Below are 16,449 nucleotides of genomic sequence, written 5' to 3' on the forward strand. Positions count from 1 at the left end.
AGAAGAGCCCAAGTCTGTGTTCCTCCCCCATAAAGACCTTTCATTGGCCACCCCAATATCATTTATATGATGCAATTTATATTCCGTGTGTTGCCTTTATCTACGTGCCCAATACACTGCCGCATGCAAGCTTCTCACTGTACCTGTACTTCATAGTACTTGTGTGCATAGCAATATATTAGAATTAATTATTAGATCATGCCTCCTTCTTCCAGATAGCAAGGGTCTTTCACCATTTTAACTTCAGCACTTACCGTCAATAACTTAAGACCCTGGTCGGATCAGTTTTGGTCGCTTCGTTATAGGAAGGATATGGAAGCTTGAGAGACGGTCAAGAGGAGGTTTACCAGAATACTGCCTGGATTATAGAACTTGCCTTATGAGGAACGGTTAAGCAAGCTAGGCCTTTTCTCTTTAGAGCAAAGGAGGATGGGAGGTGTACAAGGTAATACGAGGCTTAGATAGGGTGGACAGACACGTTCTTCCCAGAGCAGAAATGGCTGAGGAGATGATGTAATTTTAAGGTGATTGGAGGAAAGTATAGGGAGGATGTCAGAGGTCAGAGGGTGTTTTTTTACACGTAGTGCTGGGTGCATAGAAAGGTGGTGATAGAGACAGATACCTTAGGGGCATTTAAGAAACTCTTAGATAGGTACATTATTATTTCAGCTTATTATGCCGCTGTCATTTAGGCAGCATTAAGGATCCTCCATCACTGTCACACACAGCTGTAGAAGGATTCTTCATTGCTGTTTCCGTAACAGTCAGTTTGTTAGCCCTGAGCTGAGCCCCCGAATCCGGAGGACCAGTGGACCACTCTTGGTCTGGCCTCTACCCTTTGACCTGTTTGGCATGGGTGACCCCACCGAGAGCCAAAGGACAAAGGTCTGATTCCAGGTCACTGAGGCACACAAGCCTTCAAACTCAACTCTGCAACAAGCTTGTGGTCCTCTTGGAGGAGACAGGCACATGGATGGAAGAAAAAAAATAGGGGGCTCTGTGGAAGGGAGGTTTTAGTTTCACCTTGGAGTAAGTTAAAATGTTAGCAAGATATTGCGGTCTGTACTGTACTGCAATGTCCCGTGTTTTATGAATCACCCTGTGGCCTGCTGGCACTTTTCATTTACCAAGATGCTTGTCAGAACAAAGTTAGTGCAGTTTTCTCAGACTGGAAAAATGCGCAGAAAGATCCCAGGAAAGCCACCGTGTATCACACCAGAAGTCAGACCATGAGCAAGGATCCAGGGTGCTATGGACCTGTCATTGCCGGCCCGTGTGTTAGAATTCTGAGAGTGCTGCTCTGAGAGTCTCACTGACGATGTTACTAACGCCTCACTCTAAAAAACCTGCCGATGTTGGCTGTGTGTGTATATATATAGCGATGGTAAAATGCTCTGTCTGGCCAGGTAAAATGAGATAATATATATGACAGCAAGTTTAACTCACGAGCTGAGTAAAAATAAAGCCCAAAATGCTTTAGTAAGCAGAAGAAAAGTCAAACAAAACATAGGGTAAATTCAAAGCAGCGCACGTAAAATGCTGGATGAACTCAGCAGGTCAGGCAGCATCGATGGAAGTGGATAAAGAGTCAACATTTCAGGCCGAGGCACTTCCTCAGGACCGGAAAGGAAAGGGGGGAAGGTGCCAGAATAAAAAGGTGGGGAGAGGGTTTAGGTGATATGTGAAGCCAGGTGGGTGAGAGTTCTTTTCCTCTCCCCTCTCTCTTCTTCTATTCCCCATTCTGGCTTCTTACATCTTCTCCTCACCGGCCTATCACCTCCCCCTGGTGCCCCTCCTTCTTCACTTTCTCCCATGGTCCACTTTCCTCTCCTATCAGATTCCTCTTTACTTCTCCCACCCACCTGGCTTTATCCGTCACCTTCCAGCTTGTCTTCATTCCCCCCTCCCCCACCTTCTTACTCTGGCGTCCTCTGCCTTCCCTTCCAGTCCTGAAGAAGGGTCTCGGCCCAAGGCATCGGCTCTTTTAATTTCCACGGACGCTGCTTGACCTGCTGAGTTCCTCCAGCATTTTGTGCGTGTTGCTCAGGAACCATAGTGAGTTGTGGAGCACAGCTCAGCACGTCACAGAAACCAGCCTCCCCTCCACGGTCAGGCACCACCTACGGAGCGAGATAAACATTTAGTGATTCTGATGAAGGATCTCGGCCCTAAACTCCATAGTACCGAACTCATCTTCAAGAAGCAGTACCTCAGAAGGTCCATTATTAAGGACCCCTATCACCCAGTGTTGGGCACGTGGCCAAGTGGTTAAGATGTTCGTCTAGTGATCTGGTTCGAGCCTCAGCTGTGGCAGCGTGTTTGTGTCCCTGAGCAAGACACTTAATCACACATTGCTCTCATCTGTGCGAGGAGTGGCGCCCCAATCTGCACCTTGTAAAGCACGAAAATGCCCGACGCAGGCCTCTCATGGTCTGAGTTGACGTTCCCCAGCCCCCCATCACCCAGAGCATACCCTCTTCTCACTGTTACCATCAGGGAGGAGGTACAGAAGCCTGAAGGCACACACTCAACGATTCAGGAACAGCGTCTTCCCCTCTGCCATCCGATTTCTAAATGGCCATTGAACCCATGAACACTACCTCACTACTTTTTTAATGTATATTATTGCTGTTTTTGCACTATTTTAAATCTATTCAATATGTATATATATATTTATTGTAATTGATTTACTTATTTAGTTATTTTTTGTTCTTTTTTCATTATCATGTATTGTACTGAACTGCCGCTGCTAAGTTAACAAATTTCGCGAGACATGTCAATGATAATAAACCTGATTCTGATTCTGAACTTCGTCTGTTTCCGTCCATGGAGGCTGCCTAACCTGCCCCAATCCTCCGGCATTTTGTGCGAGTTGCTGTGGATTTCTAGCATCTGCAGAATCTCTTGTGTTTAAGATGAATTCAGTAAATATTATCGTCTGGATGCTTGAGGTGAAACCGGTGTAAAAAATGATGCATTTTACCTACCAGGATAACAAATTTGCAATTTATTTTGACCCTCTGTTGGCATAAAGAAATTATTGCTGGGTTATTATTCTGCAATGTCATAAGAATCTGTGACCTGAAAGACATTTCTCTATTGCAATGATCGAGCATGCAGCAACTACAGCCCCGGGAGCTCTCTGTTCATTCTGAGCATTACTTCTCCTGGGAGGATATGTTGGGCCTTGAGGGAATGCTCCTGGCCAGACCAGAGTGACAAGGCAGCTGTGTGGACCAGCTCCTATGCTCATGATTGCCGACTACGGAGACAGCTATTAATCAACGGGTTTGATTCGTGGGAGAGCTTTGGAGCAGAGGGCACAGCCTCAGAGGAGAAGGATGTCATTTTAGAACAGAGATGAGGAGGAATTTCTTTAGCCGGAGTGTGGTGAATCGGTGGAATTCATTGCCAGTGATGGCAGTAGAGGCCAGGTCATTGGGCATACCTAAAACAGAGGTTGATAGGTGTCAAAGGTTTTGGGAAGAAGGCAGGAAAATAGTGTGGCAGAGCATACTCGATGGGCTGAATGGCCTAATTCTGTATTTTAAAATCATAAGAGGCAATCACTACATTTTTGAACTCTAACCCTGCAGATGATGGAAATCCAGAGCAGCACACACTGGAGGAACTCGGCAGGTCAGGCAGCGTCTATGGAGAGGAAGGAACAGTCGCCGTTCCGGGCCGAGGCCCTTCGTGAAGACCTGCTGAGTTGCTCCGGCATTTTGTGTAATTTATTCTGCCTTTTTTGTCCACTTGAACCAAGGAGTAGTGGAGGACGTCTCTGGCTGCTCTGCTCTGTCGCCCCAGAGCACTCTGCAGGGAGTGATAAATACTGCCCAGGCTCACCTCTTCCTTACATCGATTCAGGGGAATCTGAGGGGGACCTTCTTCACGCGGAGGATGGTGCGAGTGTGGATGTGTATTCAGTGATAGCATTTAAGGCAAGTTTGGATAGGTACATGGACGAGAGAGGTATGGAGGGTTATGGTCCAGGTGCAGTTAGACGGGAGTAGGCAGAAGACCAAGCTGGCATGAACTAGATGGGCTGAAGGCCCGTTTCAATGCTGTGGTGCTCCATACAGCTTCATGCTGTGTTGCATCAGGAAGGCTGGCAGTATCATCAAGCTTGCCTGCCACCATGACCCCACTCTCTTTTCTCCCTTCCACCTTCACAGAGAAACGATACAGCTAGAAATCCCAGACAAACTAAAGCAAGAACAGGATCTTTGTCACAGTTACCAGACATCTGAACCAATCTCCCCTCTCACTTCTTTAAATTCCTGGGTGTTGCTATTTCAGACGACGCACCCTGAACCCAGCACGTAAGTGCAATTGCAAATAAGCATGGCAGCACATCTACTTCCTCAGGAGTCTGCAGAGATTCAGCGTGACGTCTAAAACTTTGACAAACTTCTAGAGATGCATGGTAGAGAGTATATTGACTGGCTGCATCATGGCCTGGTATGGAAACACCAATGCCTTTGATTGGAAAATCCAACAAAAGTTCATGGATTCGGCCCAGTACATCATGGGTAAAGCCCTCCCAACCATTGAGCACATCTACATGAAACACTGTCGCAGGAAAGCAGCATCCATCACCAGAGATCCCCACCACCCAGGCCTTGCTCTTTTCTCACATCTGTCACCAGGTAGAAGGTACAGGAGCCTCAGAACTCACACCACCAGGTTCAAGAACAGTTACTACCCCTCAACCATCAGGCTCTTGAATAAAAGTGGATAACTACACTCACTCACCCATCCATTGAGGTGTTCCCACAACTAATGATCTCATTTTAAAGATTCTTTATCTTGTCATTTTACGTTCTCGTTATTTATTGCTATTTATTTATTGCCTCTGCACTGTTCATTGTCTTCTGTTGGTTGATCTTTCATTTACTCTGTTATAGTTACTATTCTATAGATTTGCTGCAAAGGCCCACAGGAAAATGAATCTCAGGGCTGTGTGTGGTGACACAAATGTACTTTGATAATTAATTTACTTTGAACTTTTTGAGCTTTGAATATATGATGCTAATCTGATCTGAAATAAACTGAGGTGGAGGCTGTGGCTGCTCTGGGCTCTGTGTGTGCAGGCTCGGAGACATTTACGAGGCTCTGCACAGATCTGAGACTGTGTCCTCTCCGGCTACTCTGGGCTTCACATCTGAGGATTCACTTTGTTCTGAATGCTATTTGCTTACTTTTATAGTTTGCACGATTTGTTTATTTTTCTCTCTGCACATTGGGTGTTCGATGATCTTTTTTATATGGGTTTCTTTGTTTTGCAGCTGCCTGCAAGGAGATAAGTCTCAAGGTTGTATAACTTACTTCAATAAAAACCACACTTTGAACTTTGATAATCTAATCTGATCTGATCGGAGGGAGTTTGTTGGTGGGCCATCAGTCGAGGGCCAGATCGGGTAATAATGACATCTCCTCTTCCATGAAGCATATTGATAAACCAAATGTGTTTTTATAATATTCTGGTCAGCATCTGCCTGAGAGAATGCCAAACATTTGTATCATGTTCCATCACTGGTCAGAGCCAATATGGTGGTCATTGAGTGAATGGAAAAGCCGTTGTGATTAACAGGTACACTGTAACCCTGGCACAATACATAAAATATCAGAGGAACTCAGTGGGTCTTCTGTGAGAACCTCTATCACTGCTCCACCTCTGTGATCTCTGCTGTTCCCTGGTATTCAGGGGGTGGGGGAAAGCTCGTGAGGTTTCAGATCACTTACAGCTGGTGGGCAGTGGAGAGATGAATGATGCCTACACTTGTTCTGAATACTTAGAGAGGGTGCACAGGAGGTTTACCAGGATGCACCCTGGACAAGACAGCATGGCTTATGAGAATAGGTTAAACAAACTAGGGTATTTCTCTCTGGAGCGAAGGAGGATGAGAGGTGTCTTGATAGAGATGTACAAAATTATAAGAGGCTAGAGACTTTGGCGGGGGGTGTGCGAGACAAATTTTTTATGCAGAAAATTGTGTGTGTGTGGAATGCACTGCCGGGGTGCTGGTAGAGGCAGATATATTAGGGGCATTATAGAGAGGAACATGGATGATAGGGAAATAGAAACATAGAAAATAGGTGCAGGAGTAGGCCATTCGGCCCTTCGAGCCTGCACCGCCATTCACTATGATCATGGCTGATCATCCAACTCAGAACCCTGTACCAGCCTTCCCTCCATAGCCCCTGATCCCTTTAGCCACAAGGGCCATATCTAACTCCCTCTTAAATATAGCCAGTGAACTGGCCTCAACTGTTTCCTGTGGCAGAGAATTCCACAGATTCACCACTCCCTGTGTGAAGAAGTTTTTCCTCATCTCGGTCCTAAAAGGCTTCCCCTTCATCCTCAAACTGTGACCCCTCGTTCTGGACTTCCCCAACATCGGGAACAATCTTCCTGCATCTAGCCTGTCCAATCCCTTTAGAATTTTATACGTTTCAATCAGATCCACCCTCAATCTTCTAAATTCCAGAGAGTATAAGCCTAGTCGATCCAGTCTTTCTTCATATGAAAGTCCTGCCATCCCAGGAATCAATCTGGAGAACCTTCTTTGTACTTCCTCTATGGCAAGGATGTCTTTCCTCAGATTAGGGGACCAAAATTGGAGGGCTAAGTAGTAAGGAAGGGTTAGATTGATCTTAGAGTAGGTTAAAAGATCAGCACAACATCGTGAGCTGAAGGGCCTGGTACTGTGCTGTATGGTTCTATAATCCTGTCTCTGCCGGCAGGAGGCCCGACCACCTTTCTCAACGTCACCAAAATCACCTCCAAGTAAAACTTGGACTTCAGTGAAGCATTTTTAAGACCATAAGATCATAAGACGTAGGACATTCCATCATGGCTTATTTTCCCTCTCAACCCCATTCTCCTGCCTTCCCTCCATAACCTTTGCGTGGGGGGAGGGCACAATAGTGTAGCAGTTAGCGTGGTGCTGTTACAGCTCAGGGCGTTGGAGTTCAGAGTTCAATTCTGATGTCATCTGTGAGGAGTCTGCAAGTCTTCCCTGTGGAATGCGTGGATTTTCTCCGGGTGCTCCAGCCTCCTCCCACAGTCCTAAAACATATCAGTTAGTAGCAGTTATTGTAAATTGTCCCATGATTGGGTTAGGGTTAAATCGGGGGGTTGCTGGGTGGTGCGGCTTAAAGGGCTGGAGGGGCGTGTTCCGCACTGGATCACGAAATGAAGTAAAATATAGATCCATTCGCTGTGGAAAGGGTGACACCTCTCTGTCCCTTTTTAGTGAGAGAGAGAGAGAGCCTGCGGCAGGTCATACTGCTGGGTTATGGACTGCTCTTTGGGGGCTTTGCTATTGTTTGCTTTGTGTATGGGTGCTGATGCTTCCTTCTGGAACAAGTGGAGAAAAGGGAAAGGGGTATATATATATATGTGTGTGTGTGTGTGAAGGACATACATAGTAAATGGTAGGGCATTAAAAAATGCTTTAGAACAGAGGGATCTAGGAATAATGGTGCATAGTTCCCTGAAGATAGAATCTCATGTGGATAGGGTGGTGAAGAAAGCTTTTGGCTTGCTAGCTTTTATTAATCCAAGCATTGAGTATAGGAGTTGGGATGTAATATTGAATTTGTATAAGGCATTGGTAAGGCCAAATCTGGGGTATTGTGTACAGTTCTGGTCACCGAATTATAGGAAGGATATCAATAAAATTGAGAGAGTACAGAGGAGGTTTACTAAGCTGTTGCCTGGGTTTCATCTCCTACATTACAGAGAAAGGTTGAACAAGTTAGGTCTTTATTCTTTGGAGCATAGAAGGTTGAGGGGGGACTTGACAGAGGTGTTTAAAATTATGAGGGGGATTGATAGAGTTGACGTGGTTAGACTTTTTCCATTGAGAGTGGAGATTCAAACAAGAGGGCATGGGTTGAGAATTAGAGGACAAAAGTTTAGGGGAAACATGAGGGGGAACTTCTTTACTCAGAGAGTGGTGGCTGTGTGGAACGAGCTTCCAGCAGAAGTGGTTGAGGCAGGTTCGATGTTGTCATTTAAAGTTAAATTTGATAGATATATGGACAGGAAAGGAATGGAGGGTTATGGGCTGAGTGCAGGTCGGTGGGAATAGGATAGGGTAAGAGTTCAGCATGGACAAGAAGGGCTGAGATGGCCTGTTTCCATGCTGTAATTGTTATATAGTTATATATGGGTGGGTTGATGCTTTGTTTCTGCTTGTGCGTGGGAGGAGGGGGTGGGCTTTGGAGTTCTAATGTTTTTCTGTCATTCACTCTTTGGGGTTCTCTTCTGTTTTTGTGAATGTCTGTGAAGAGTAAGAATTTCAGGTTCTATACCATATCCATTCTCTGATATTAAATGAAACCATTGAACGTATGGTAGGCTGATCCAAAAGATTAGGTTACATGGGTCCACACTTAGTTGATAAATTTAATCTCGAGTTGGCTTGGTCATAGAAGGAACAGGGCGATGGGAGGGGGGTGCTTCTCTGACTTGGAAGTCTGGAACCAGAGTTGTTCCACAATGATCAGTGCTGGGTCCTCTGTTGTTTGTATCCATTAATAATTTGGATGAAAGTGCAGGTGGTCAGATTGGTAGGTCTGCAGATGACACAAAAATTGATAAAACAAGGAAGGTTATCAAAGCAAATAGAAGAATATTGATCAGCTGGAAGTTTGGCTGGAGAAACGGCAGGAGGAGTTTAATCTGGACGAATATGAGATAACGTATTTTGGAAGGTCAAAGGTAAGAAGAATACAAGGGGTATAACTTTTAGATGTTGAGAGGAAATTACAGGGGGAGATGTCAGAGGTGGGTTTTTTATAGAGAGAGGCAGGTACATGAAATCCACTGCCAGGTGCAGATACACTGGGGACATTTAAGTTAGATTGGCTGGTGGAGAAAAGAAAGGCTATTTGGCAGGAAAGGGTTAGATTGATCTTGGAAGAGGTTAAAGGGCTGGCACAACATTTTGTGCCAAAGGGAGAAGTCTGGAAAATGGGATTGAGGGAGATAATAAATCAGCCATGGTGGAACAGTGGAGAAGATACTCAATGGGCTGAATGGCCTAATTCTGCTCCTATGTCATGGTCTTGTGGTCTTATTCTCCTGCCTTCTCCCTGTAACCTTTGACAACCTTACTAATCAAGAACCTATCCTTAGCTTTGAGTATACTCAATGACCTTGCCTCTATAGCTATCTGTGGCAAGGGATTGCACAGATTCACCACCCTCTGGTCAAAAACATTCCTCCTCATCTCTGTTCTAAAGGGTTGTCCTTCTATTTTGAGGCTGTGCCCTAAGGACCTAGAGTCCTCTCTTTAGGAAGTATCTTCTCCATGTCCACTTTACCTAGATCTTCCAATATTCAATAGTTTATGGCCTCCCTGACTGGAGTGTCCTTAATTGTCTGGTGCCCTGCTGAAGTGTCTGGCTCACTTGTGTCACAGACTCCCACTAAATCTTCATCTAATCGAGCCATTGAACTTGCTTCGTGTTCTGCAGCTCAATTATAACTCAAAAGCCTGGCTGAGTTCCAGATTTCCAATTCTGCGTGAAAAATTAAACATCTCTGCTCAAGATTTTGAACTGGAATCTATCCAACTCGAAGAAACTGATACTCAGTTTCCAGAGAAGTATTTTTTTGCTCTTAAATGCCAGCTCTAGTCCAGCAACAACACTGACATGTCCTGTCGGCCTGGTAGAAGAGAACCTCCGTCAAAAGAAGTCATCCTGTGTTCCTGATGTTTGGCTGCAGATAGGACATTTACAGTCAGAACTCAAATGATCAGACTCTATAAAATTCACCAACGGCAAAATTACCCATTCTGTTTAGCAGAACCTACACTCAGTGGCCACATTATTAGGAACCTTCTGTATCTAATAAAGTGGCCACTGAGTGTATGTTCATGGTTTTCTCTTGCTGTAGCGAGGTGCTTCGCACACCACCGTTGTAACGTGGGGTTATTTGAGTTACAGTCAGCTTGAACCAGTCTGGCCATTCTCCTCTGACCTCCCTCATTAACAAGACGTTTTTGCCCACAGAACTGCCACTTGGTGGAAGTTTTTTTTTGCACCATTCTTTGTATACTCTAGAGACTGTTGTGCATGAAAATCCCAGGAGATCAGCAGTTCCTGAGATACTCAAACCACCCCATCTGGCACCAACAATCTTTCCACGGTCAAAGATTTGAGATCATCTTTCTTTCCCATTCTGATGTTTGGTCTGAACAACAACTGAACCTCTTATTATTTTCATTCTGGCATCTTCCCCCTTCCTTCTCGGTCCTGAAGAAGAGTCTTGGCCCAAAACCTCGACTGTTTATTCATTTCCATAGATGCTGCCTGACCTGTTGAGTTCCTCCAGCATTTTCTGTGTGTTGAACTGAACCTCTTGACCATGTCTGCATGCTTTATGTCTTGAGTTGCTGCTGCACGATTGGCTGATTAGATATTTGCATTAACGAGCAGGGTACACAGGTGAATGAAGTTGCTGCTGACCGGGCACCCTTCTTGATTATGTAAAATAGCAGCTGAATCTGTATGAAGGGTCTCCCCATTGGTACTCTGCCTAAATGCAAGAACATTGTGTGGACTGTGTTGTTATGTGTATGCATAATAAAGAACTTCAATTCCCAGCAGACAAAGTGGGTGGTTCACCTGGAACCGGAAATGATGTGGGTGAGCTGGTCGCACATGCTCAGTATCGAACAGTGTTCTGTAAATAAAATGTTTGTCTTTATTAAGGACATGTTGTGATTCTATTGAACATTGTAATAATGATGCTGACTGGAAGATGTTGAAGAACCAATAAATACCCAGTTAAAACGGACAGAATTTAACGTGTAAATTAGATGGCCTGTGCCAGAGAAGTATCAAGACTGCACAGTGATCTAATTGATCAAGAACTTGTGAAAGAGTTGCATCCTTTGCAGAATTCAAAAGAAGTTCAAAGTTCAAAGTAAATTTATTATCAATGTACGAATATGTTATCCTAAGATTCATTTTCTTGCAGGCATTCACAGTAGAATAAAGAAACTCAATAGAATCAGTGAAAAACTACAAAGACTGACACACAGCCAATGTGCAGAAGAAGACAATCTGTGTAAATACAAAATATAATGAATGAATAATAGAGGGAAAGATAAATAAATATATATAATACTGTGCAAAAATCTTAGGCATATATATATATATATATACATATACACACACACATATATAGCCAGAGTGCCTAAGACTTTTGCACAGTACCGTATTTGTCCATGTGGACTGGAGAGTAAGTTTGTAAATCTGGCAATAGCAGAAGAATTTGGGAATGGCGAGGGTGGAGAGCCGCAGGAGGGGTGTGGGATATGTGGCAGAGAAGAGCTGCCAGGGGCTGGTAGTAGGGTGTGGCGTGGGTGCAGACACACCCAGCCCTGAGACACCAGGCAAGGTCATTTGATTCCAAACAATTGGTGTATTGATCATTACAGAATGTCTCTCTGGTGCTTCCCATTTCCTGTCCTCTCCTTTCCCTTCCCCTATTCCCAACCATGATTCTCCTCTTCCTGCCCCCCTCTCTACAATAGAGACCCATACCCAAATTAGGTTTATCATCACTAACATATGTCACGAATTTTGTTTTTTTTAATGCAGCAGCAGCAGTACAGTGCAATACATAAAATTACTACAGTACTGTGCGAAAGTCTTAGGCACTCCAGCTATACATATGGACAGACAGACAGATAGATAAATAGATGGATAGATAGGAAGATAGTTAGATAGTTAGATATCGACAGACAGATAGATAGATGGATAGACACATAGATAGATAGATGAATAGAAAAATAGACAGATAGATAGATAGATAGAAAGATAGATAAATAGATATATAAATAGACAGATAGATAGATAAATAGATAGATAGATAGATAGCTTGACAGATAGATGGATAGAGAGATAGATAGATAGGCAGATAGATAAGTAGATAGGTAGATAGATAGATAGATAAATAGATGGACATAGATAGACAGACATAGATAGATAGATGGATAGGCAGATAGATAGGTAGATAAATGGACAGATAGATTGATCAGCAGATAGATAGACAAATAATAATACTGAGAAAATGAATTATAGAGTCTTAAGAGTGAGTCCACAGGTTTTAGAATTAGTTCAGCGTTGAGGTGGTTCCATACTGATTCAGAAACCTGGTGATTGAAGGGAAGTAATTGATCCATTGTTCCCAGGAGATCACCAGAGAGGGTGCTGATGAGATTCCCCACGATGTTACCTGGGATGGAGCAATTCCATTATGAAGAGAAACTAGAGAGTCTGGGTCAGTTCTACTTAGAGAGGAGGAGGTTAAGAGGAGACAGGACTGATATTTATAAAACTACAAGGTGTAGACAGGATAAAATGCAGGAAACATTTCCCCTTATCTGAGACAGCTAAAACCAGATGACATAGATTTAGGGATTATGGGTAATGGGGAAGAGATTTTGGAAGGAATATGAAGAGGAACTTCTTCACCCAGAGAGTAGCAAGTACATGGATTGTACTGCCTGACAGAGTAGCTGAATTTGGGTCATTGCCTTTGATTAATAAGTGCTTAGATGCACTTGAATTGCTTAAGCATAGGGGGCTATAGACCCTCGAAGAGGACCACAACCTTGTTGTTGGGTTTGGACACTTGCGTGCCTCAATGACCCAGAGAGCTATATTGGCTAGCTTCAGAGCATTATGCTTTGGCTCTTGGTGGGGTCACCCATGCCAAACAGGTCAAAGGGTAGAGGCCAGACTAAGAGTGGTTCACCAGACCTCCAGGTTCGGCTTCAGTTCAGGGCTAACAACCCTGACTGGTCAAACAAAATTGTTATAGAAACAGCAAAGAAGAATCCTTCTACATCTGAGTGTGACGGTATTCCTGAGACTCCACCCGGGACTTGCATGACTGACGGTAGTGAAAACTGAGAGGAAGCTACTGACACGATGAAGGAAGCCCTGAACACTGCCAGAGATGGAGAACTTTCATTGCCGCCCTAAACACCACCAACATAGCGGGCAGTAAGTAAGCAAAGAGGATTATGGACCAAGTGCAGGGTTGAGAGTAATAGAGAAGGATGCCCAATGGTTGGCATATGCCAGTTGCACCATACGAATGGTTTCCATCTTGGAGGATACTATGCATTTGTTAGCTTCCATTCCAAAGACATTTTGGAAAATATGGAATTTTATAAGCCTGGCCAGAGCTCAGAGATCACTTCAGATGCCGTTGTTGTCACTGCCTCAAAGACTTTAAGGGTCTGAAGCTGATCCTGTTGAATCCTAACCCCTGACTGAAGCCTAGAGACACTTACTATAGAACTATGTGTGGATATTGTGGTAGACCCGACTTGGCACACAGCTTATCAGATAGGCTTTTTCCACTGAGGCTGGGTGAGACCAGAAGTAGCCGTCATAGGTTAAGGGTGAAAGGTGAAATATTTAAGGGGGACCTGAGGGGGGAACTTCTTCATTAAGAGGGTAGCGCAATTATAGTACAAGCTGCTGGCGGAAGTCGTGGATTCGGGCTCGATTGAAAACAATTAAGAGAGGTTTGGATAAAGAGATGGATGCCTCTATAAATTTGCTGACGACACAACTACATTGGCAGAATTTCAGATGGTGACGAGAAGGCGCACAGGATTGAGACAGATCAGCTGGATCGCAGCAACAGCATTGCCCTCGCCATCAGTAAGACCAAAGAATCGATTGTGGGCTTCAGAAAGAGTAAGGTGAGAGCACCGTGTAAGATGTACAGTGGAGAGCATTCCAGCTGGCAGTGTCACCGTCTGGTGTGGTGGTGAGAGCCACCGTACAGGATCGAAATAAGCTGCAGGAAGTCGCGAGCTCAGTCAGCTCCAGCATTCAGGAGCAATGCCTCAAAAAGGCGGCATCTACCATTAGGGACCCCAACCACCTAGGACATGCTGTTTTCTCATCGGGGCGGAGGCACACACTCAGTGATTCAGGAATAGCTTCTTCCCCTCTACTATCAGATTTCTGAAAGAACATTGAACCCATGAACACTACCTTACAACTTTTTTCTCTCTTTTTGCACTGCTTATTTAATATAACTTATTAAATATATATGTATATTTAACTTTAATATATATAGTATTTATTATTATGTATTGCAAAATACTGCTGCCACATAACAACAAATTTCACAACATATGCCGGCGATATTAAACCTAATTCTGATCCTGGATGGGAGGGGTGTGGAGGGCTATGACCCAAATGGAGATCAATGGGAATAGGCGGAATAACAGATTGGTACAGACTAGATGGGCTGAAGGGCCTGTTTCTGTCTGTACTTCCCTATAACTCTATGACTGCATTCCTTTTTGCCACTGGGAATCACATTTAGCTCCTTGTTTAGTGTGAACATGTAGTTCCCCATTACGTCCAAAATGTTTTTCACTCTCTTCTTCCATGAGGAATGACACAAACTAGTTATTAATCTCTTTGCCATGTAGATTCCCAACATAATTTCTCCTGCCTTGATCTGTAAGGTATACAAATTACCTTTTGCTGATCTTTCCTCTTATTAATAGTAGCTCTTACAGATAGTCTTTATGTTTCATACTTAATTACTCAGACATTCTATCTTATCCTTCCTTACTAATTTTTCAATCTTCCTTTACTGAATTCTGAAATACTCAAATTCCTCAGATTTAGTGCTATTGTTTTGGCAATACTACAATCCTTTTCCTTTGATCCAACACTAGCTTAACCACAACAAATGCTGGAGGGACTCAACAGATCAGGCAGCATCTATGGAAATGGATAAACAGTCAGAATTTCAGCCAGAGACCCTCATCTGGACTCAAGAATCAGCCTCACCTGATGATTTCCTTCGGAATTTTGTGTGTGTTACTCTGAATTTCCTGCTTCTACAGAACCTCTTGTGTTTACTACCTTAACCATCTCTTATGAGTCTTTTCCTGTTCCTTAATAGGGTTATAGGGTCATAGCCCTCCAAACCCGTACCATCTATGTACCTATCCAAACTGCTCTTAAGAGTTGAAACCAAGCTCACATGCACCACTTTCACTGGCAGCTCATTTCACTCTCTGGATGAAAAAGGTCCCCCCTCATGTTCCCCTCAAACTTTTCACCTTTCATCCTTAACACATGACCTCTAGTTGTAGTCCCACCCAACATCAAGGGGGAAAAGACTGCTTGCATTTACCCTACCTTAGTATACCTCTATCAAATCTCCCCCCAATCTTCTACATTCCAAGGAATAAAGTCCTAACCTATTCAATCTTTCCTTATAGCTCAGGTCCTCCAGTTCCAGCAACATCTTTGTAAATTTTCTCTGCACTCTTCCAAACTTATTTACAGCTTTCCTGTAGATACATAACAAAAACTGCACACAATACCCAAAATTAGGCCACGCCTAATGAGATACACACTTAGTGTACCCTCTGTGTTAATTGTCTAAGTGTTAGCCATTACTTATTTACTGTTACATAACTTAATATAATACTCATAACCTGAAAATGTCCAATCTCGGAAGCTAAGCAGGCACAGACCTGGGTAGTACCTGGATGGGAGACTGCCTGGGAATACCAGGTGCCACAGGCTAGCCTATGGCTATTCTAGCCTGAATTCACTCCTTATTCCACAATAGTTGGTTTTATTTTACTTAAGACCCTAATTTGACGTTGAACTAATCATTTCCACTCCGTAGAAAAAAATCTATCATATTATGATCACTCTTCCCCAAAGGCCTCTTAACTAGAGGATAATTTATTCACCCTTTCTCATTGCATAATGGTACATCTGTAATAGCCTGCTTCTTCCTTGTGTTGTCATCAGACTGATCTAGGAAGCCATCGCTTACGCTCTCCGTTATTCATCCACCATGCTTTTAGTACTCCCGTCGAAGAGTACTCTTCGACGGGAGTTCAGTGAAACCATCTCTCACTGCTCCCCATCTGTAACTCTTCGACGGGAGTTCAGTGAAACCATCTCTCAATGCTTTTAGTACTGATTTGATACTTGATGTCCTTATGTATACTGAAGGAACTTACAATTATTGCTTTGCTTTTGTTACACCTGCCTCTAATTTCTAGACTTCTATAATGTCCTACATTTACACTTTAACATCTGGAAACTCTCCAATGATCAAAAATTACCCATTACTCAATAAAAACATTGCAAACACTCAGTGCTCCCAACCATTAAAGATTGTACGGGATGAGTAAATTAGCTGCGTTTCAGAGATGGGGGTGTTTTAGAGATATTATATTAACTCTGCCTGCAGTGTATAGTAAATTTGAACAGTTAGCCCTCACAGAGCTCATAGATCCATTCACTTGCTGTGGTTACCTGGGCCTCAAGGAGTTCAAGGGACAAAAGCTGACCCTGTTCAGTCCTGACCTCTAGCTGAATTTAATTATTAAGATACAGCGTGGAACAGGCCCT

The 16,449-nt window shown here is 43.6% G+C and overlaps 1 protein-coding gene across 4 annotated transcripts in view; it reads right to left on the bottom strand.

The window, feature by feature from the left end:
- The window catches only part of LOC134354123 (potassium voltage-gated channel subfamily C member 1-like), a 232,180-nt gene that overhangs the window by 28,772 nt on the left and 186,959 nt on the right, over window positions 1-16,449 (bottom strand). Inside the window, exon 5 of one of the 4 annotated variants that reach the window (XM_063062913.1) lies at window positions 1,994-2,120. The exons of the other annotated variants lie outside the window; for them this stretch is intronic. Within the exon in view, the coding sequence (XP_062918983.1) occupies window positions 2,110-2,120 (11 nt within the window). The 3' untranslated portion in view covers window positions 1,994-2,109. Of the gene's footprint in view, window positions 1-1,993; window positions 2,121-16,449 lie in introns of those variants that run through there. 4 annotated transcript variants of the gene reach the window in all.

The sequence above is a fragment of the Mobula hypostoma genome, chromosome 11 (genome assembly GCF_963921235.1).
Source record: "Mobula hypostoma chromosome 11, sMobHyp1.1, whole genome shotgun sequence".
NCBI lineage: Eukaryota > Metazoa > Chordata > Chondrichthyes > Myliobatiformes > Myliobatidae > Mobula > Mobula hypostoma.